Source organism: Taurulus bubalis (genome assembly GCF_910589615.1).
Source record: "Taurulus bubalis genome assembly, chromosome: 8".
Lineage (NCBI taxonomy): Eukaryota > Metazoa > Chordata > Actinopteri > Perciformes > Cottidae > Taurulus > Taurulus bubalis.
The window spans coordinates 17,941,388-17,962,678 of NC_136596.1; the positions used below are offsets into that span (position 1 = coordinate 17,941,388).

Genomic DNA, 21,291 nt, shown 5'->3' on the forward strand with positions numbered 1-21,291 from the left:
TTTTTTCAGAATTTATCAGCAAAACCAATATTTGGTGCCAGTTGTGAGATGTGTAGGCATTCAGTCAGTGTAATAGATTGAGACTGAGCGTCACAGCAACGAGGGCCTATGGCAGCTCTGCTAATGGGAGGAGGAAAGGGAAGTTGGGTGGACTCTTTGTGACGTGTCAATTCACTGAAATTTAAAAAGCTGTAAACAAAAAAAACATGCTCCAATTATTGTGCTTTTTAAATGGGGCTATGTTTTAGAGTTGAGTCCTGTGTTTGGGAAACCATTTTCATTCAAAGCATCTGGGTTGCCACTTGCATCTCACAGATGTTGTCAAACAAGTCAAATCTCTGTGTTTGTTAGCTAATAACTTAGAAACTCCATCATTTCACCTGAGCTTGAAATGTAACCCAGCAAGTCAGAGCTATAAAGAATAATATAGTCAGAAAAAATAACCAAGAGGATGATACCATCTTCTGCCTTCCTTCCTTCTTCCTCTTTTCAACGAGAACTGCTGGTTGACTGTGATAACATCTCTGAGTGTCAGCATAGCAGCTTCCAGGAACCTGGCAACTTGACAATTTACTATACACTACTCTCTAAAGTCCCTTACGGCTGACTTTATATATGCCAGGGGACACAACTGTCAAGTTAACAAATGTGATGGTTTCAATTATTAACACTAAATAAAAAAATAAAAACTGATTATGTATGCGTGTGTTTGCCTCAGGAAGGCTTAACATGGTTATAGTTCGTCAAAGGTGTTGACCTGGTTTACTCTGAACAAATCTGAAAGTGAAAAAAAATTGCAGTCATACTTGAAGAATCTCTGTCTCAACTTTGCAATCACAAGATAAAGCAATGCCAGTGTGGTTTGTAATGCATCATCAGTCTTGACTCAACCCACTCATTTGTGGACAGCGTGGTGCACTCGTGGCCGGCCAGAGATGTGTCAACTGAAACCTAGACACAACCTCAGAGATCTGATGGGGCCCCTATCTCTGCTCGCTTTTACTCACCTTCCCTCAACTCTTTCTCACTGCGCTCTGACTCTCTTTTTTCTAATCAGGTGAGATTTTATCAGGCCTCCTCTGTCAGTAACCGCTATCGGTTGTGAAATTTCAGAAGGCAAAGCGCGTGGGAACCGCAGTATCAGTTGTGCTCATCTCGCCCAGCACCTTTACAGACGCGCGGGCGGTTTCTGAAAAGGTGAGAAAAGCTTCACAAAGAGCATAGCGGAGGCCAGTTTAACACAAACTGACAGTGGAAATATTTCATACAATGTTCAGCCTCTCCTCTCTGCTTCCGTTCTATTCTCTGCTTGTTTTCTTTGTGCAAAACCTCTGCCAGACTATACTGGCTCAATGCAAGATCAATTTACAACATCAAAAAATAATATTTGGGGACGAGGCCTCCATTTGCATGAATCTGCTAAGCAGATATGGAGGAGATGCTAGATGTGATTGTTGGCTAAGAATCTCCTATCAACCATACCATTCTAAACCCTGAATACAAACACCTGAGGGACTAAAAAAATGGAGCTGAATGAAGGCCTCTCCCTGTGGACCCACATTATGTGCATTAACGCACCATTCAGTGCAAGTATATTCTTCCGCAAGCTAAACTGATGCTCTACATTCAATGTCACCATCAAAGTTAATTATTTGCTCTTACAATTGAGCTGGCTTGTTGAGTTTCAGGGTTCTGATAAATACAGCACAAGCTCCCAACACTGATGCGCGCTACACAAAGTAATCCCCTGGGTGCTACTGAGATGCACTCTCTCAGTGAGCAGCAAGCTAATCCAGCTGAGAAGTGGAGTTGTGATCAAAACCTTGGAATCTCAGCATGAGCTGGTTAAGTGTGGGGGGGGGGGAAGGATTGAGTGAAACTTATTCACTTGTTCAACGGCTCTCAGTTGCCACAGAGGTGCCACAAATCCTGATAAGTTTAATTGGGAAGGCTGGCTGATTGATCCCTGGAACAGCAACAATGTTTAGTTTCCTCATTCATAGGATTGTCTTTTAAAAGGAAGGGATCTTTTGCGATTGCACTAGGACTTAGACTTTCAAGTACTAATTTCTAATAGGTGATATGTTCTTGTCCTCCTGATCCCTAGAGGTGCTGCCATCTCTTTTCTTTACTCCTTCCAAATGCATTAGCATAGCTAGCAGTGCGGGGGCGTCGGTGGCTCCATCAGTAATGTCATGGGCACTTTAACATGATGAAGCACGGCGCGGCCCCGCTGGCATGAATAATTCACATTACCACGCACCCAGAGAGAGACAGCAAGAGAGGGATTGACTTTGCAACAATGAATTGTGGGAACAGATGTGTGATTTTTAAGGCGCACAGGCCTCTGTTTTGGGTGAGTGAGCAATTTTAATTCAATTTGATATTTCTCTTTTAAAGTGAGGTGAGACCTTGAGCTCGGCTGGGGAAAATGAATAGGGGGGGATCAGAAGAGGGAGCCATAGTTATAGGGTGGGAGGGGAGAGGGGTGGAGATCCTCCCCGCCATCCATCACAGTGGCACTTCAATGATTGTCAAATAAGTAGCCCTGTCCAAACCCATCTTTTATCATTATGTATGAATGAATCTATCTAGGGATCACATCATCCAGCACATGGGAGGGCTGCATCTCATATACATGATAGGGAGACGATATGGAAATGGCATACATGATAGCAGAATGGCTTGGATGGGAAGATGGATTCACATCACTGCCTGGGAGAATGGACCACTATTTGATCTGAGCACTCTGTCTATCCTGCCAGTCTTTGAAATAGAAAATGTACAAGCTACTGCTCCCATTACAAAAGGTACAGTCTCCCTGAACTAAATGCAACACATTATTTTTTGTCTACTAATAACTGCCGAATAGCTCCTCAAGTGGCACTGACAAATCTCTCACTTTGCAAAAGATGTTCCATTAAAAGTCTTGGAAATACTTAACATAATATTTTCCATGCTTCCCATGCTTTGAGATCGAGGCAGTTCAACACATAGTACCTCGAGGCCCTTGGCTCCAACGCTGACATGAGAACTTTAATGTAAATAATTCAGCAAAGGTGGGTTAAAACTCGTGGCACTAGATTAAGGAGGCTGTGCTTGTAAAAGCTGCTCTCAATCAATTTCCAAATTGTCACGGGGCCTTCTAAAAGGCAAAACAAACCCACCTTAATCTCTGCTAATCATACTTAAGCATGAACGTTTCATGTGGAAATGCCTGGTTACAATTAAGAGACTTTATCCTCATTCCGGGGGTAACCCTGCTACAATCCAGAAATCCTTTAGGCCACAACAAAGACAAAATGTGATGCAGAGACATCAGATGCAATACAGTGCACACAGCATATAAGTAGGAGGAAGCAAAATCCCACATTACAGACACCATGTTTGTTGACTACATGAAACACTGCAGATAATGAATTCAGGCTGCCACATTTCAAGATGTGCCAAAAGATAAAGCTGTTATAAACAAGAAAAAAAACAACAACGATAACATCAGTGATTGGTTTTGATTAACACCAGCCTTTTTACGTGTCTCAGAAATTCAAATTATAAGCCTGATGTAGGCAATGCCAGGGACCATCCTAATATTATTATTATTCGAGACGGAGCATAACCCAACGGCGGTGTGATTACATTTGACTTGCAATGATTTCCCCCCCCTGCATGAGAAAACAACAGCTTGGAAAAACTAATAGACGTATTCCCCAAAGTAGCTTTGTTGTTCCTGCCTCACTTTAAATAAATCTCATCAATGCAGAGAAAAATGTTTTGATTTTTCCTGCATTTGGAAAGTGGAGATAAAAGTCCAACCCATCTGTCCCTCAACTTCGCGGGGTGCAGTGCAGTGGAGGAAAGGATTTATCATACACAGCACGGTAAAGTGCATCTGCATCCGCCACACTGCTCCCACTCGCATCATTATCCTCATCGCCTATCACTTCCCCAGCTGAGCCCCCCTTTTGGAAATGGGGGCTGACACATTGGCGGCGGAAAAACACCTTTAAAATATCTGAGGCCTCGTAATAGAAGAGAAAACACTTCCGTATTGTTGGGGACCCCTGGCGCTGTGCTGGGTTTATGGAGGAGTAAGCCATTGTCTGGTGTCACCTAATTGGATCAAGTTTGTGTGGAGAACAGATGTGTATGGCTGGCTGAGGTAAACACTGGACCAGAAGATGCCAGGGCTGAAATTGCTTTGAAAATCGTTTCTGCATCCATAGAACGAGTGAGAATAGCAGAGAAATATACAGTATAAAAGAACATTTGTGTCGCAGTCGGAAAAGTAATAAACAATTTCCCTTTGGATTGGATTCAAAAAGGTCCCAATTTTCTTTTGTTCATCCCGGGGCCCAGCCATACATCTGTTTGAAAGGAATATGTGTACACAGAGATTCAGAAACATGCTGAGGCAGTTAGCTTGGCAGTGCTCGTAGCAAAAGTGATGATCCTTGGCAATGGACAAATCACACCTTGGAAACAGAGTATTGCTGATCTAATTAAGAACTGGCAAAAGGTGTCATTAGGTCTGGGAGATTTCCGCCCCGAGTCTTTTCTTGTTTGCAGTGAGCTGCCGCAATAGTGAGAAACATTGGCATAAACAAAGAGAGATGAAGAGACACAGAGATACAAGGAAGCACTATTTCCAATCAAGAATCTGCCTCCCCTCCGACACAGCTCGATTTAACCTTGAAGAGTAATGAGATCGGACTTGCTTAAATGTTAGCATTCTTAAATCATCAGCAAGTGCCTCCAAGGAGCCGATAATCACTGTGCCAAATTGCTGCGCTCGCTAATTTCATTTCTCCCTAGCATTTGCTTGCAGTTAGTGTCGATTATTCAAGAACAGGCATTTAATGCTGCCAGGTCCCAGGGGTGTTACATTAAAATGTAATAACTTGCAACATAAATGAAAACAAAAACCATTACTTTCTTCCCCCCACAACTTTCTTCCCTCCTCCCTTTTTCTCCGCCACCTCTCTCCCTTCCTCCCTCCTCAATCTCTCTCCACTCCCTTACTCCATGGTGGGAGTTTGAATCTAATTCTCAGCCCATCTGGCAGGCGTAATGAAGGCGGGCCGGGCTTGTGGTGCCCTGCTGCCATGGCTCGGTGGAGCAGGAGGCTAGCTGGCAGATTGGGCCGGGATGAGTGGAGGGGAGTCGGGGAACCTGCTGAGTGAGTAAGCCAGCCCAGTTAATCTCCCATGTGCCCCAGTGTGATCGGGCCAAGGCCAACCACACGCTGAAGGCACAGTGGATGGGGTCTGCAGCGTGGATGGTGATGGGCAGAAGTCTGGTGGGTGAGTCTGCCGTTCATTAACATTTCCTGGCATTTAGCTTATTCTTCTATCCAAAGCGACTTTCAATGAGTGAGGCAGTGAAATAACCTTCATCTTGAAGAACACTCAACACATTAACAACCAACCGTCAGTGAGAGGGTCACAGCTAAGCCAAGACAACAATCACAACAACACAACTCCAACTGGGTCTGGAGTGGGTTCAAGGGATGTTTTTTTTTTATTATTGTAAACTGACTCAGCAGTCATACGGGAAATAAAGGAGTAAATCACATGAAACAACAGAACATATTGAATTGATTGATATTTCACACACACACACACTTCTGCTGTAAGATCTCTGCAATGTTACAGAGAGTGTAAAGGGTTTCTTCACAAATAGGTCGACGGATAGTCAAACAGGTAGATTCAGCCCCAACAGGTGCGGCCTCAGAGGAAACAAAAGACAAATAGTGTATTAGCACCATCTGGCACAGACAGAAGTGCACTAGGATTTACATATGGTCCAACATGGCAAACAACAACTGTGAGCTAAGGCTGGACAGCACATTTGAAGGTGTTCTAGATTAACACAAATGTGTATCTTTATGTTGTTAGTTTTTTTTACTTAAATGTGTTTGGCATACCAACTAATTTATTTGATCCGTTTTGCTTTCCCTCCACAGTAAATTGAATTTGCAATGCCATACAAATATTGTTGAAGAGTTAAAAAACATGTTGTGATACATTTCTCATGTATCTCCCAGGACTGCTGAACTCTGGGAGAGGGCCACTGCTAGACACTGGAAACCCCATGCAATGATGATGAGGCTTCTTCCTCTAAACACAAACGCTGTGTGTGAGGGCACGCAGGGGGGAAGTGGAAAGGCAGCTAAAACCTCAGTGTGAGACTTGCACTTGCAAACACCGGCCTGTGTATGCATGTACCAGTATGCTTTAACAAGCCACACTGCAATGACCTTAAGAAGACAATTTTGTTTCTGTGCAATACTGTCAGAACCCAAATGCTAGTTGAGCACATTACAGGAAACCTGCACCAGCTTGGTGCCAATTTTTCCCCTAAAGTTTAAACCACGGCATGTGTCGGGCAACACAAAGGCACGGCAGCCCACACGGATGGCTCTCAGTGCCTGCGAGGCATGAGAGAGTGAAAGAGCAAAAATCAAATAGGCAAACAGAAAAAAAAAACTTATCTACAACATAACAGGAAGCTAGGCTGACACAAAAACAGCAGGTTTTCCTAAGCTGTACTCCAGCCTCTGGAGGAACCACAACACTGTCATTAACAGTTACTCTCCTCATAAACACACCAGCATCAGCTGGAGGTATAATTGCCCCTGCTTCTCCTGTAATCTTATACCTTACCTGCTGTTACTGTCAGACACCTTCTCCACTGAGAGAGACAGGGAGACAGCGAGAGAGAGACTTAGGGGAAGAAGGAGGGGTTGTGTGCATATGTGTGTTTCTAGTGAAGTTGGAGGCAGGGTAGGTGTTGCTTGTGTACTGTCAGATAATCGGTAAGGAAAGTAAAAAGACGGGTGTAGAGAGAAAGGAAAAGGAGAGAACACATGCCAGAAAATCAAATGAGTGTATGTTGCTCACAGAAATCCCAGGAGCAAGGCTCATGGGCTCTGATGGAGAGAAATTGTGTTCTTTCGTTGAGTGATTAGAAGACGAGTGGCAGAACATGACCTACTTAGTAAAACTTTTTTGTACAGGTTTTGGAAAAGGTACTCAGGCGTGGTAGAATCACATGTCGAGAGGCAGGTGGGAGGTTTAACCCTAATAGATTCATAGAAACATTCAAGATAGCAGGAATAATTGCCAGGGGGTGTCTGTGAATATGGAAGAAAGCCTCTTCATCTTATGACCTCTCAAACTCAAACAAGGGCTTGCAGTCAGCCTCTATGCTCTGGCTTTGCAGCCAAAAAGCACAGATGGATGCGTTTGATCCTACAGATAAGCAAGGTTAAAATGCAAAACAAAATATGAATTAAACATCGTCTGACAAAGGGTGGGGTTTGGTACCTTTAAAATTATCTTGGAAAGTGTGGTAGGAGGTGTGAATGTTAAAAGAAGTGGGAAAAAAAGAATGAGAAACCTGCTTCCTCAAAATCTGTGAGGGAAAATGGCAACGTGTTGTTTCGTATCCTGCCCTGTTACAATCCAATACTAGAAATCCATAGAGGCCATGCAAAAAGAACACTTTAGCTTTGCTCTAGAAATGGGCCTGCCTCTGGCTCTTCTTAATTTCAGGCTTTGTTTGTGTGGCGCCGGGGAGCTCTTGTGGGTTTGCGGGAGACCCGCAGGCCTTTTGTCTCATCAGTAGGTGGTTTCTGCTTCGCGCCTGGAGCGTTCTGTTGACGTACGCCTTTTGTTCTACCTCTCCATTCGAGATTCGGTCACAGGTCGTGGATTAAAAGGCAACACAGCCATCACAGGTACACTGCTGTTTGTTTCCCTTGCAACAACTGTTAGCGCTCAGGAGAGAAGCGGGCACTGAATCTCCATATCAGTCAGAGTAAGCAAGGTGTGTTATGAAGAAGAACGAGTGAAGAACAACCACGACAAGTCTTGGGATATGAAAAGTCTCGCAAAATATGTTATTTTTCTCATTAGGTTCTTCACAAACTTAAATGGCTTCCTTTATATTCCTTGGGGGACATTGGCAATGTAGCAATGCCTGCTTCTTTAAATGACATAGACTAATATTACACTTGTGGCGTTGAATTAATAAGCTGCAGCATGATAAATCTCTATGATTTATTATGTTCCCTCCAGTGTATAATCAAGTTGGATGAGAAAGGGAGAGAGAGAGTGAGACCGAGGGAGACAGAGAAAGAGACATAGCTGGGTCTGAATTGAGACTGGACAGGCTTACATAGCTTTGAATAAAGTGTTAAACAGTCAGCCACCAAAGTCGGTGGGTGTTGTGTTTAGCAGAAGGAAGATGATTGAAATACCAAAAAGTTCAATGTGCAGAGCACCGTGAAATATGGAACAGTCCAAACTGAACAAGCAGACGTTCTTACCCCAAAACAGTCCATTTCTTTTGGAAGCGTCAATTCCCCATACGGGCGGTTTATGACACTATCACACCTCTATTGAAGCCATCCCACAGTCCACAGGAGGCTTTCTGTCCCTCCTGTCTGCTTATGGTGGGCTGCCATCATATTCATTCCCCGCTCCCAGATAGATGTTTGTAATTGGAGCTCTAATTTATGATCGGGCCTTGGTGCAGGATAATGATATGGAGCATTGTAATTTGCTGATGCAAATTGTACGTTATAATGGGGAGCCATAAAAGCCCCGGCAACATCTCGGAGACTTGCCAAACACCCTGAGCGTTCATTACAGCCCTCATTAAAACATCCACGTCGGCATTGGGAGCTCTTACAAATGGAAGGAGCATGTAATTGCTGCTTGATTGTGGTATATGTAACATATGATAAAGTGGAATTACCACTTTATTTGTCTACAGTGTCCGTGAAACTTAATGGGGAGAAAGCCTGCAGTAAACAAATCCTCAGAGAATTGTTTGATTGTTACATTATAGGGCTATTTGGTTAAAGTGGGGCAAATGTGAGTTAAGGGACAGTGCATCCAGGACAAACTACGCAAGAGTGATGATAATCAAGGCGAGGCTTCGGGGGATGAAACTAATGCTTTTACTCATGAGAGCCTTTGTTTCATTTGGACTAACTCCAACATGGGTGATAGCATAGAGCTTCGTCTGGGAATACATTAACTGGATTTTATATGAGAAAAGATAAGTATTGTTCTTTTTCATTACCAGGCATCAAAGTCATCACCATAAATTTGCTTTAAGGGTGGTGGAACAAGATTAAAAAAGGTTAGAATGAGCCATTGAAGTCACCTCTGGTGAATTGTTTTGTACTAATGCCAATTTGGGCCTCAGAAGTACAGCTTCTAGCCATTTCCAATCGTTGATCTCAATTCAGTCCTAACAAACAGCGATGTGGAATGCGGTGAAGCTGAACGCCCCAGCTTTTAAGCAGCCTTAAGAGCAAAGCCAAGTGGCAAAAGCAATTAAGAGTTCATTTGGAACAACTGGACTATGCTGGGGCTGTTTTTTTCTGAGGCCCGGTCAACACTAATTCACAGTGTCGTCTTTTTATTCAAATGACCTCTCCCAGAGTCCCCTTTGTGTTGGTGCCATTCTAATGCATCTCCATTAGAACAAAACCTGAGCTGCATTGCTGAAAATGAAGTTTCCCTCCTCAACTCTGAATGGTAGCAGGCCTCCACCATCAGAGCTGTGTGTGCTCAGCCACTGGAAAAGGATTTTCAACCGTGCCATTCAGCCGGGGCCCCAGAAGCCTGCAGCCTTTATCTGCAGAACTGTTGATTGATGTGTTGTGGGCCCTGCTGTGGTTAACAGCAATTTTTATCTGTTGCTAGCGGCAACCGCCCAGGTCCCTGGTGCGCAGTGAGCAGCAGTGTCCGGGATCTGAAGCCGGACCGCACACGGGGATAAACAAATAGGTTTTTCAAAGCGGACAGCCCTCATAGAGAGGCCCCTGACAGGCAGAGCCGCACCCCAAGGCCAGGACAATGTCAGGGCCCCAGCCCACTCCTGCTGGGTTCTTGGTTTCCTTCACTAATTTTCACCATGTGCAGAGCCGGTGGTATAGAGACACCTGCACACCCCACTGAAAAGTAAGCAGAGCGAGAGAGACAGAGGGAGGCAGACAGACTGATATACAGAGGTGCTCACAAAGACGCAGTTCAGACTATTCATATACTGTGTGGGAAGCAGAAATGGCTTTTTGCGTTCTGTGTGCCAATAATGGTTCACTAACCAAAATGACCTTGCTGAAAAAAATCCAAGATATAATTTACACTCAATTTCCTTTCAATTGCTGTGTTTAGTATTTAATCCAGGGAATCTGTGTCGTTTTGTTTAATAAAGTGTGAAGCTTTAATGGCTGCTATTATAATTAAGTGACATAATCCTTGTATTCGATAAAGATCTTGTAAAGAACCTCGTCACTCAGACAGGGAAGCGTGTTTGCCACAATGTGGAGGTTGTGAATGCCAAATCAATTAAAACAAGAATGTTTAAGAATGCACAAATGACTCTGAGACTGCACTGTTTAGAGTATAGACTCATTTAGCGTTAAATATGATTATGACAACCCGAGCCAGGGAAATGAAGAATGGGTGTGTCTGAGAGCTCCGAGCACTCTCCCTCAACCCAAACACTCCGGCTAAGGTTTTACTCCCTGACATCGCAGAGATAAACCCTCCCAAAACAGACGAGTCAGATTATACTGTCAGACAAAGCTCTATGCTTTTATCGTGCGTGAAAACATGAGCCGTAGCTTGGCCTTGGGTGGTTTTAAAAGATGGGGGAGACTGAAGTTCAATCACTTCGTTTGAAAGGAAAGGGAAGAGTGTGTTTTTTTTTTTCGATTAGCAAAAATGTCTCCTCCCCTATACAGTATATCCAGCTCAGGGTTAGCGACAGTATGGGCAGATAGTTTCAGTGAGATTCTTTGACATTTTCCCCGTCTCTTGCAGGCTCTATCTCCCAGGCGCAGAGAGGGATGTTGGGTTCTTTATCAATGAGCCCCTGAGAGAGGATGATAAATCGCCAGAGCCCGGGCCAATCTCCAGTGGAACAACAAACAGGTAGCAGCGCAGGAAACAAGCCACAGATATTGTCTCCCAAACATAGACGAGGCTATAATGAAGCTTGCACAAAGCAGACAGGAGAGAGTCGGCCTGATAAACAATTCCATATCCAGTCTTCCACAGAGAGTGAGATAGCGAGTCCCAGTCCTGCTGCTCCATATCGCTGCTGGACTCAACGGTCCCTCACCCCTGAACGGGAGATGAAGGTTGAGAGCGGGCGGGCGGGGGGATTCAAGTCTAGCAATGGCATCACCTGGATAAACACATCATGTTTGCATGAATGAGTAACTTAAGGAGGTTTGTCTGAACCATAACAAGTCTAATCGTTTGTGTTTGTTGAGACAGATCTGCCCTGCAGATATAAGCTAACCAAGGCAATGTTTGTTGTAATAACAATAAAGTCAACACGTCACTGCTAACCACCTCTGCCGTGATGCTGTCCACTATATATGTTTTGTGGATTGAACATCACACCAGTTGTCTCCTGGGTGACTTTTAAATGTATGTAATGTTATTTCAAATTTTTTTTAATAGATGATTTTTTTGGGCCTTTTGCCTTTATTTGTCAGTCAATAGCGAGGCTAGGTTAAATATATTAACACTTTAACCAGTTTGCTATTACTGTATGTATTATATATATAAAGTGACTGTTCCGTTGTGCCAAAACAAGAATAAACAGTCAATGGCTACTATTTTCTAGCACACTTGCAAAAGCCTGTCAGGCATATTGGGGGGAATAATTATCCATTACATGTTTTACTTAAACCCTTAATTATGAACATTGAAATAATCAGACATAAGCAGCTTGATGTGAACACATGGTTGCAGAATCATATCACTTACACCATAGTGTCTGCCAACCTACCACAACCTGCCACAAGTTGGACTTAATACATTTGGATTCAATTAGCAACTTTGTAACTGTAACACATTGGTGAAATATCTCTAAGCTCTTTGTTCAGTTTTCTAGGCAAACAAAGGAAGTATAACAGAGTGACAAAAGGGGAGTCACGTTACTGCAGAATGTGTGCCAAATCACTTTTACACATTATAAAAGGTATTTTCTGTGTTGAAAACCACCTAGGGACCTTCAATTTCCCTTTTTCATGAGTATGACACTAAACCCCAGGGACTGCCTTTACATTCTTGAGCAAACCATTCAAATCAGGCCATTAAAGCCTGGCAGGCAACATACGAAGGGTGACATATGGAAGCATACACAACAAGAGGCGTTATCTCCCATAGAAGTAGAAAACAAACTGTCAGGAGAGATTGTCTTTTTTTACCTCCTAGTGCCTTGTGACAGATAACCAGCCCCCATCTACCAGCTTGATTTTTTTGAGAGTTTGTGGAGAGGCAGAGACGCTGATGGCAATCAGTGCGGAGGGCCAACCAGGAGATAGCCCTGTCCATGCTATTGGTGGCCGGTGGCTCTGCCTACGCCTGTGTGCCCGCCTTGCTGACCCTCACACAACCCCTCCCCACCTCACTAACAGCACCCCACCCACATACATAGCCTCTCTCTTCCTCCAGCCATAATGCTCCATGCAGGCCTTCTCCTCCCCCTCCTCCTCCCATACCCCCTCCGCCTCTGCGTGGCAGATCCCTAGAGCCTCCTGACCCTACGCCCCATGCCCCCGCTTCGAAACCATCATACTGTAAGGCCTGAAGCACTTACAGATAAGGAGACCCCAGAAATCAAGCGGGCCCGGCAGCAGAGCAGATTGAGAGTCAGAGCTCAGCACCCAGGAGGTACCCAGAGGCTAAGAATGCTGCAGATAGCACCATCGGATAGCCAGAGAGCGGAGCCAGACAACATAAAACTTCCTGCCCTTGTAACTGGACTTTCCTTTTCTTGCACAATGCCAAATGCCATTGACCTCACATCACCACCACCAAGCCTACTCCCCCGCCATTTCTGCCCACTCAATGTGAGTCCTCCCTTCTTTCTCTCAGATAACGTTCCCTGCCGACTCAAACTGACAGCTTGAGCCAAAGGGCTCCGCAAGCTTTTTTGGAAGGTCTTATTTGTTTTCCTCCATCTGTGAGTATGCAGCCGCTGGGGAATAGGAATGTGACATGTTCTATTAAAACAAAAATAAAAAATAAATAAAACAAAAGATTGCACAGAGATCAAGGTCTTTTGAAGTTAAGCTTTGTTCAGTGCTTTAACTGCAGTCCTTTGAGGCAGATTAACGATGACAAACCATTTATAGTTGTTTTGTTTGTCGGGATGATTGCTTCCAAGCTGCAATAAGAACCGCCATATGCCACTCATCAGCTAAAAGTAGCACGCTTTAAAGAATGTTCCTCTTATTAGTTCCCCTTTAAGCAAAGGACATAAAGGACGACTGCTGTCTCTATTATCCAGAGACTAGGCACATCATTGAAACATTGAGCGGGGAAGAGCACAAATTAACTGTTTCGAAAAAGCACTGGGGCAAGGCAACACATCCTTTCAAGGGATAAAAATAGTCCTATTCTGACTATTTGTGATCTAGTCTATGTTTGAAAGGATTGAGTTGACGTTTTCCAAGGAATCACTAAATATTCCTCTGACTACTATTATTGTACAGTGAGTAATTTCCAACAAATCACAAGACATGTTTAACTGCTGTGCATCCTCCTAAAGGTGTATATGTCTATGCATTTCTGTGGTGGTGAGACATTGTATTTATTGCATAGATGCAGGGGCCTTTAAGAGGCTTTTAGGCATATTTTCATATACGGGAGCAAAAGGATTCTCCATTGACAGTCATTGGAGGAAGACATAAAACTCTGACAGCCAAATTGCAGCACCGGTGAATGCTGATCGATGCCAATAAAACCAGGCTCTTTCGCCAAGGTAGCGCAGGACACCTTCCCGCAATTTAATCAGTCAGTCAGCCAGAATTAATGTTCCTAATATCATGATTTCTCCATTACTCTATTTAACATAATTAAAATGTCGAGCGCCGGGGCCATAAAGCGGGTCGTTGGAGATTGTAATTCTGCCGTAAAGCTATGAAGCATGAAAATGCCACTTACCGAGTAGCCGCGGCCTGACAGCGAGTGAATGGAACTCTGTAGGGAGAGAGAGGAGAACAGGGATGACCTTTAAGAAGTGTTTCACTCGCTGACACAGACATGATGAAGCAGCGCCGCTTTAATATCAATATTCACGTTAACCTTTTACCCGCCCCGCCATGAACCGCATGCCGCACACATCCCTCCCATACATTCTGCCGTCCACCGCGGGGGCAGCTGAGCAGCACCCGATCTAAAAACAATCATTCATGTCCTAGTGAGAGACTTGATTTGAGTTGTCAGAGAAATACACTGTGGAAAACCTTAATCCTTTTGTAAGACTTTAATTAATATAGTGCACAATAGTCATTCTATGGCTGTGTAAATGCCCTTTAAGCCAAGTGGGAAGTGTACAGGCTTTACTTGAATCCTGAAGAAGCAACTGTATGGTTAATGGCGTGTTCTAATCTTTGCCTGTTGACTCTCTGGAGACAAAATGAGTTTGGCTTCAGATGGTTTTAAAATAGAGGTAATGCGTTGCAACACAGGTCAAGATTAACTTTTTCTACTTGCTTCAGTGCCTGTAGGACGGCTATCTGACATTGATGGACACATGGTGTGAATCCAAATAATAAAACACACCTTGATATAGAAATATAGATGTTTGGAGAATGAGTAACAGCTCTACCCTGCTAGCAGGATGTTTGACTCTCTTTGTTTTGCAAACAAAACAACAAACTGTATTGAATAAGAGTTGCATCAACAGGCAAGAGATCATTTCCAAAATACTTAACATCCTTTACGGACAAAAAAACATGATGTCATGATCATCATTAGACATTTATGGCAAAAGAAAATATATTTAGGATGTAATTTTGGCGAAACACCGTTCCTCATCAAATGCTTTTTTTTTCAATTCTGTCTTTATTTTGTGAGATCTTTTTTTTTTAATTGGTGTCATTTTGGAACCAAACCAACTTACTTCAGCCTCTTTTACTCAAGACAAATATCTCTTCAATGCATTTAGGGATGTGTTTTGGCCCATTAAACTCCTCCTGTGTTTTCTAATGCAGTCCTCTAAATGCTGAACAAGAGCAGGAGGGAGACGGAATAGCTAGGTTTTGTTCTGTTCTCTTGCTCTGTCTGTCAGAGCCCAGCACGAATACCAATCTCTAAATCCCTCCCTCCACTTCCACTTTTCACTTCTTTTATTCCTCTGTCTAGATTGGCAATTTCTCCCCCCCTGGTCTCTGGAGGGGACTTTTCTGCTAGACCAATTCCATCCATAGGTCCACCTTCAATCCAAGCAACCTCCCCCACACCTTCACCACCACTGCCTCCCTTGTTTTGCACCCTCCCAATACCCCTCATCCATTCTCCCACACCTGCTCTTGGCCTCAGCCCTCATCATCGCCTGTGTGCCCCTCTGATTCGCAGGACGGTTCCTGCGGTGACGATTAGGGAGGAGTCCCGCCGCGAACCGGAAAGCAGGCTCTGCGGGAATCAAAAGGCTATTCCCGCTCTGCTCAACCTCTCTGCTCCCTTCACCGTCGAGGCCAGAGATAAAGCCAGAGGAGAGGGGAGGAAAAACTGTACAGAATGCAATATATGTGGATATAAAAGGGCCAAAAGTCTGCGTTCCAGTGAGAATGTGCTCTGTTGTCTGTGCATGTTGTGAGTGCTTTTAGATACGTGTGTGCATGTGTTTGTGTGTGAGTGCATATGTGCATAGGTGGTGGGAGGCCAAGGCCATTTGGAATTAGCCTTACTATGTAGAGTTCATTCAACTTGGAGCGTTCTGAGCAGAAAGAGAGGCTTATTTAAATGATAATGAGGGACAATCCATTGGATTTAGTGCCGGTGAAGGGAGGAAAAGAGGGGAGGGAAGGGGGGGGGGGGGGGGGGGGATCCATTAAAACGCCAGCGGTTCATAAGCCATAGGGTCGGCATCCAGCTAAACACTCTCTCTTAAAAGCCATTATACATGGCTCTCAATGGATTTCTGCCGCGCTTAGGACTTCAAAAGGATTTAAGAATCCGCCCCAGAGAGGGAGTGTGGGGGATGGAGGAGGACGTGTGTGTGTGTGTGTGTGTGAGTGTGTGTGTGTGTGTGGTGATTATGTTGGTTGGTAGTGAGAGGGATGGGGTGGATGCTGGCGGCATTTAAGGGTTAACTAAACAGCCCCGGAGAAGAGAAATGTTGCTAAATCCTCCCCCTAATCCTCTCCCCATTTCCATGCCCCCTCCTCCACTCTCCTTACAAAAAAAGGATAGAAAAAGAAAAACATGGCGACAAGAGGGGAGGGTCCAGTTCATCTTCTCCCAACCCAGGGAGGCGGACCAATCAGAGCTCGATGGAGCATGATGAGAGAAGGGATGCGAACAGATCAGGTAGCTCATGGGTTTGGCTGTATGTGGGTGGGAGTGGGTGGATACAGGAGGGTGTTAGAGACCCTGATAGCACCACAGCTGCCACCCTCTCCTCCGCAGGATACAGATGCTGTGAAACCCACCCCCTCCACCACCTCATATTTCACTAATCCCTGTGTGGCTTAGTGCCGGGGCCCCGCTGCACCGCAGGCACAATTACCTAGTCAAAATAAACAGATAAAGACCCAACCATGGCAATGAACAAACAGCATCCCCTTTTTTTTTACACCCTGCTCACAAATTGATGCATGACTGTTTTTACAGCCGGGCGCGTCCACATGTCGCATTTGTCTCTATTTCCTTTGGCGGTAAGACAAGAGAAATCCATTTTAGTCGTTGCAGATGCGGCATCATTAGTTAAGAGCTCTTAAAGCTGGGGAGCCACTTTGATACGGTGGAGTGTGTTTTACGAAAATTAGCAGTGGTGCTCAATGTGGTGGCGGAGACTTCAGGGAGCTGAAAAAATATAGAGACAGTGACACGGTGTTGGTGAGGAATCTTGCCATGTATATTATGTCCAGGCCTTTACTGAGTGGATTAAAGCCAGTAGAGAGAGGGACAAGACACGTTGACAGACAGAAAGAGGAAGAGAAAGGTAAAAACAAGCAGAGGAAGAGAGATGGAAAGATATGGATGCCGTGGCTACAATGATCAGCGTCTGTGCACCATTTATTTGGCAGCAGATTAGAGAGACATGCCACATCTAACACCGTCGGCGATTACAGCGTGCAATTTTTAACAGTGCCGCCACCCCCACCTACATCACCGCAACCACCACCACTTCCACCCCCACTCTACCACCCCCCTCTTCGGTGCCCCCCTCCTTTTCTGTGCTTGTCGTATATCCCTGTCAGAGCTGTCAACCAGCGTCGGTCTTTTATCTGACAAGCCCGCCTCTTCCCCCTGACTTTTTCATTAAAAGACAGCCTTTTACACAAATTCAAGAGAAATAGTACGAGGGGAAGTGGGGGGACAGTGAGCGAGAGAGACAGAGCAGCAAGGCGTAAGAGGATGAAGATGGGAAGAATTCGGCTGGGTGATTTTTTTTCTCTTTTAAAAAAAAATTGGAATGCTGAATAGCTTGAAACAATGCACTTAATAAGTTCATTAAAATCGGTTCCTTCCATCATTTTCCATGCCAGAAAAGGGAGCTGCACATTTTCCTTCCTCTTCTTTCTTTCTTTTTTTTTTCTCTTCTCTCTCTCTCTCTCTCTCTCTCTCTCTCTCTCTCTCTCTCTCTCTCTCTCTCTTTCTCTCTCTCCCTCCTTCTGCTTTCGTCAGCTAAATGAACAGTCTGATTGAATTTCGTTAGGTTTGGGAGGTCTGCTTGACAGGCATTAGTTAGGAAGCATATTTCTACATTTATTTAAAATGAGCCGCTTGGGATTTTGCATAAATTCTCATTACGTTCCCTGTATCTAAATTGCATTATTTCATCCCTTATGCTGAACCAGTGCCTGGCCTCCATTTTCCTTTGGCACCTACTCATCCTCTAAATGGGCTGGCATATGGATGCTGCTGCAGCCATAATTGGAACAGTTTCTTTAACTCATTCCATTCTGGGGTCTTCAAGGTCAGCTCACACCTGGCTGAACTGCGTTAGGTCATGTCTACATTTAACCGCGCCATGCTTAAATAATGCCAGGCCAACAAGGTGATGCTGTGCAACCGGCCTAATCATTTCCTGTCTATGTGCTGCCAGCCAGCCAGCCAGCCTTTTTCCCAACACACAGGGGATTTATGAGGTGATAGCTGGAAACAGCAGGAGCTACTGCACCAGCTGCTCTCTGATCTCAGCCTCAATGTTGTTGTCGCCCGATCGCTTTCTATATCCCACTTCAGGGGTCTCCTGCCCTGGCCTGTGAAAGTGGATAGCCTGGCTCGCTGTAGGAGGTCTGTAAAAAGGTGAAAGGTCTTGTCCAAAGACTCACCTCGCTGAGCTGCTCCTTGGAGTTGCTTCTGTGCGGTCGGCTGAGCTCCTGCACCATCTCGTCCTCTCTGACTTTGACTGGACATAGCGCAAAAGGTTTGATCTGCAGACAACACAAGAAAAAGGACTTGAAATCCTCTCCTCAACTCATTAACCAAACCACTATGTTCACAATGAAGCAATATACCCTGAGAAGCAGTTACCTTTCAGACATGAGAGAGTCATAAAGTATAATCCTAAAAGTTGCTCTCAAATAACTGTAAATCACTACAGAGTGGCTTATTACTTTCATAAAATGGCAAAGAGAAAAATGTAAACTGTTATGTATTGAAATAACATTCCAGATATGTTTTGTCAGTTTAAGACAATGACAAGGACTTAACATTAATGTGAACACCATCGTTTTATTTAGTTTTTTTTCTATGGCTGCATGTTTGAGATAAAGAATGAGGATAAAGGATAAAAAAACCTCCCGACACAATTGTATGTGAGAAAAGAACAACAGAAATGTAGATCATGTGCAAATGAAAACACTTGTAACGTTTTTTTTTTCTCCTGATGATGAATACATTATCTCTATATAATAGTATTTTGCCATCATGATAAATTCATAATTCAGTCTTATTCCATTCATCAACATAGCATTTAAATGTTGGTAATTCATTAGGTTTCTTGTTAAAACAAGACCAACGGTTGAGGTGGTACTTTTTAGACCTCTGTCATTCAGACAGGGTTAAATTACAAGATCTTGACACAACAAGTGAAGACCAGAACTATTCATTGTATACAAAATGTTCAAACACAAAAAACTGACAATTAGGTTTCCAACCAGGGACAAAAATGAAAGTTCAAGATGCCATTATTTCAATCACTGGGATTTATCAACTCCACAAGTTAGGCATGTATGCATAACTTCAGAGCACAACTACAATGGCTTTAACTGACTTTCAATGGGCCGTAGTCCTTCTATTCTTTACCTGAAGCAAACACATTGGTGTGGTGTCAGTTTGTGCTTTGGCTAAATGCAAAGCAGAACTGACTGCAGCAAAAACACCTGTGACCCTGAACCTCGATCCAGTATTGCTTGTCATACCAGCCAGCAACAGGAACGCAGCAGCAACAACAATGTAGGAAACCCAACTGTGTGACGGTCGACCACAGTTGACATACAGATCCGAACATTACTGCAATTTACTACTGTGATTGTTGATTCTAGTATAACTCAACTTAAGTGTGATGTAATTTGTTCCCTGAGCAAGTTTTAAACATATACCAATGCTAGTGCGCTTGTATGACACAGACACACGCACTCAGGCGACAAATCAGCTCTTTGAGGTCAGTAAAAAAAAAAGCTGAACATGCATACTTATGCAAACATTCAGAGAAAAAAAATATAACGATGTTTTCTAATAAAGAAATAAAATAATACTAATTCTGTTACTGGCACAAAATATCCTATATAGGCATCACACATGTACAAATGCCAGCATCTGCATTACTACCCACATCATGGTAACCCTGATGTAAACCTGGATGGCTTGGTTTATTGCAGGCCATCAAGACCCACAGTTGGTATGCATTCATATTCCTAGCCAGATGGGAGGTTGACAAGCTCAGCATGAAGACTATGTGCTGGTGCAGCACCAGCCAATCACAATGTTCCGTGCAGCTTCCCCACCTTGGAGTACAGTGGTGATGGCCGTAGGGTATAATCCATTTGACTAGCAGTTTGCATGTAGCAGCTCCCTTGGTGGCACGCATGGTGGCTGGCCTTGTTCTCCTGATCTCCACTGTAATTTAAGCAGATCACTGCTACAATTAACCTTTCCCGGTAAATATCAATTATGGCCCCCGGCTGGGCTAGAATTAAAAGGGTCATCAGCTAATCTGACAGGTCCTGTACGCTACCACCTGGCTGGGAGAGAGGGAAGCAAGGCGGCAGAGAGAGAGAGAGAGTGTTTATCTACCCTCGTGCCCACCAGCTCACATGCCAAGTAGACACAATTCCCTTTTAATTACCCTGCCGCCGCCAGGGCAAGCATGCTGATTGGCCAAGGGGCATTAACAGCGCGCTGAGGTCAACAGTGACAGGACGGGGGTGGGGTGAGGTGAGTGTGGCGGAGAGAAGGAGGGAGCTGCCGCCAAGCAATCAGGGTGTAGAGATGGAAGGAAGAGAGACCTGGCAGGTGGGCCTAATCAGGTTTGACTTCCACCTCTACCCGCCTCTCCCTCTGCCTCTGCCTCTGCCTCCCTCGCTCGACTAGCTGTCAGCCTAATCACTCCTTGAATCTCAAAATAGATGGTGGCCTTTTTGATTTTCTTCTCTCAAGGAGAGCACAAAGAGAGCAATCCTCCTTGGCAGGCAGGCATGGAGGCAGAGACAGAGTGTAAAGGTACAGTCGGCGTCACATTGGCGTCAAGTGCAGCCGTTGATTACTTTGTTTACCCAGCATCAGTGTTGCTGACAAATTCCTGAAGGCACCCAAGTGTTTCTGTCTCTTCCTGCGGCTATATTATCCAGTCAGCAATCAGCTTGGCTATTGATCAGAGCACAGTGTCTAATTAGCCACCGAGTTTAATGATGAAGCGTGCGCGGACCATTCCCCAAGCTGCCGTTCAACGGGACAGGAGAGCAATTGATTTAGGCAGGAATTCACCAACTCTGACAAAAGATTGGCAACGCTGACTGCCTGTGATTAAGGCAGGGACTAATTTATTGTCTGGGGAGGTGTTTAATTGTCCCTAAGCTCCCAACTGTACAGCTTTCATGTGATGTTTTTCTTTTCTTTTTGTGTACTTATTAATGTTAAAAGGACAAGTTAGTGAGCTTGAGGGTGGGGCTAACAGTTGATAAAGTGACACAGTTCAAGGTCATAAAGCCTTTCCACTACGCTTGAGGTCATTTTCTGGGCAGCCTTGAGAGAGCATTTCTTGGCCACCTGGTTATTTTAAAGGGTCATAGTTGGATTA

At 44.3% G+C, this 21,291-nt stretch overlaps 1 protein-coding gene across 1 annotated transcript in view; it reads right to left on the reverse strand.

Annotated features, from left to right (window-relative positions):
- fbrsl1 (fibrosin-like 1) overlaps positions 1–21,291 on the reverse strand; it is a gene marked incomplete at its 5' end in the record, with an annotated part of 266,408 nt that overhangs the window by 135,386 nt on the left and 109,731 nt on the right. The window contains 2 exons of the mRNA XM_079222167.1: positions 13,983–14,018; positions 18,323–18,424. Coding sequence (XP_079078293.1) covers positions 13,983–14,018; positions 18,323–18,424 — 138 coding nt within the window. The remainder of the gene's footprint in view (positions 1–13,982; positions 14,019–18,322; positions 18,425–21,291) is intronic.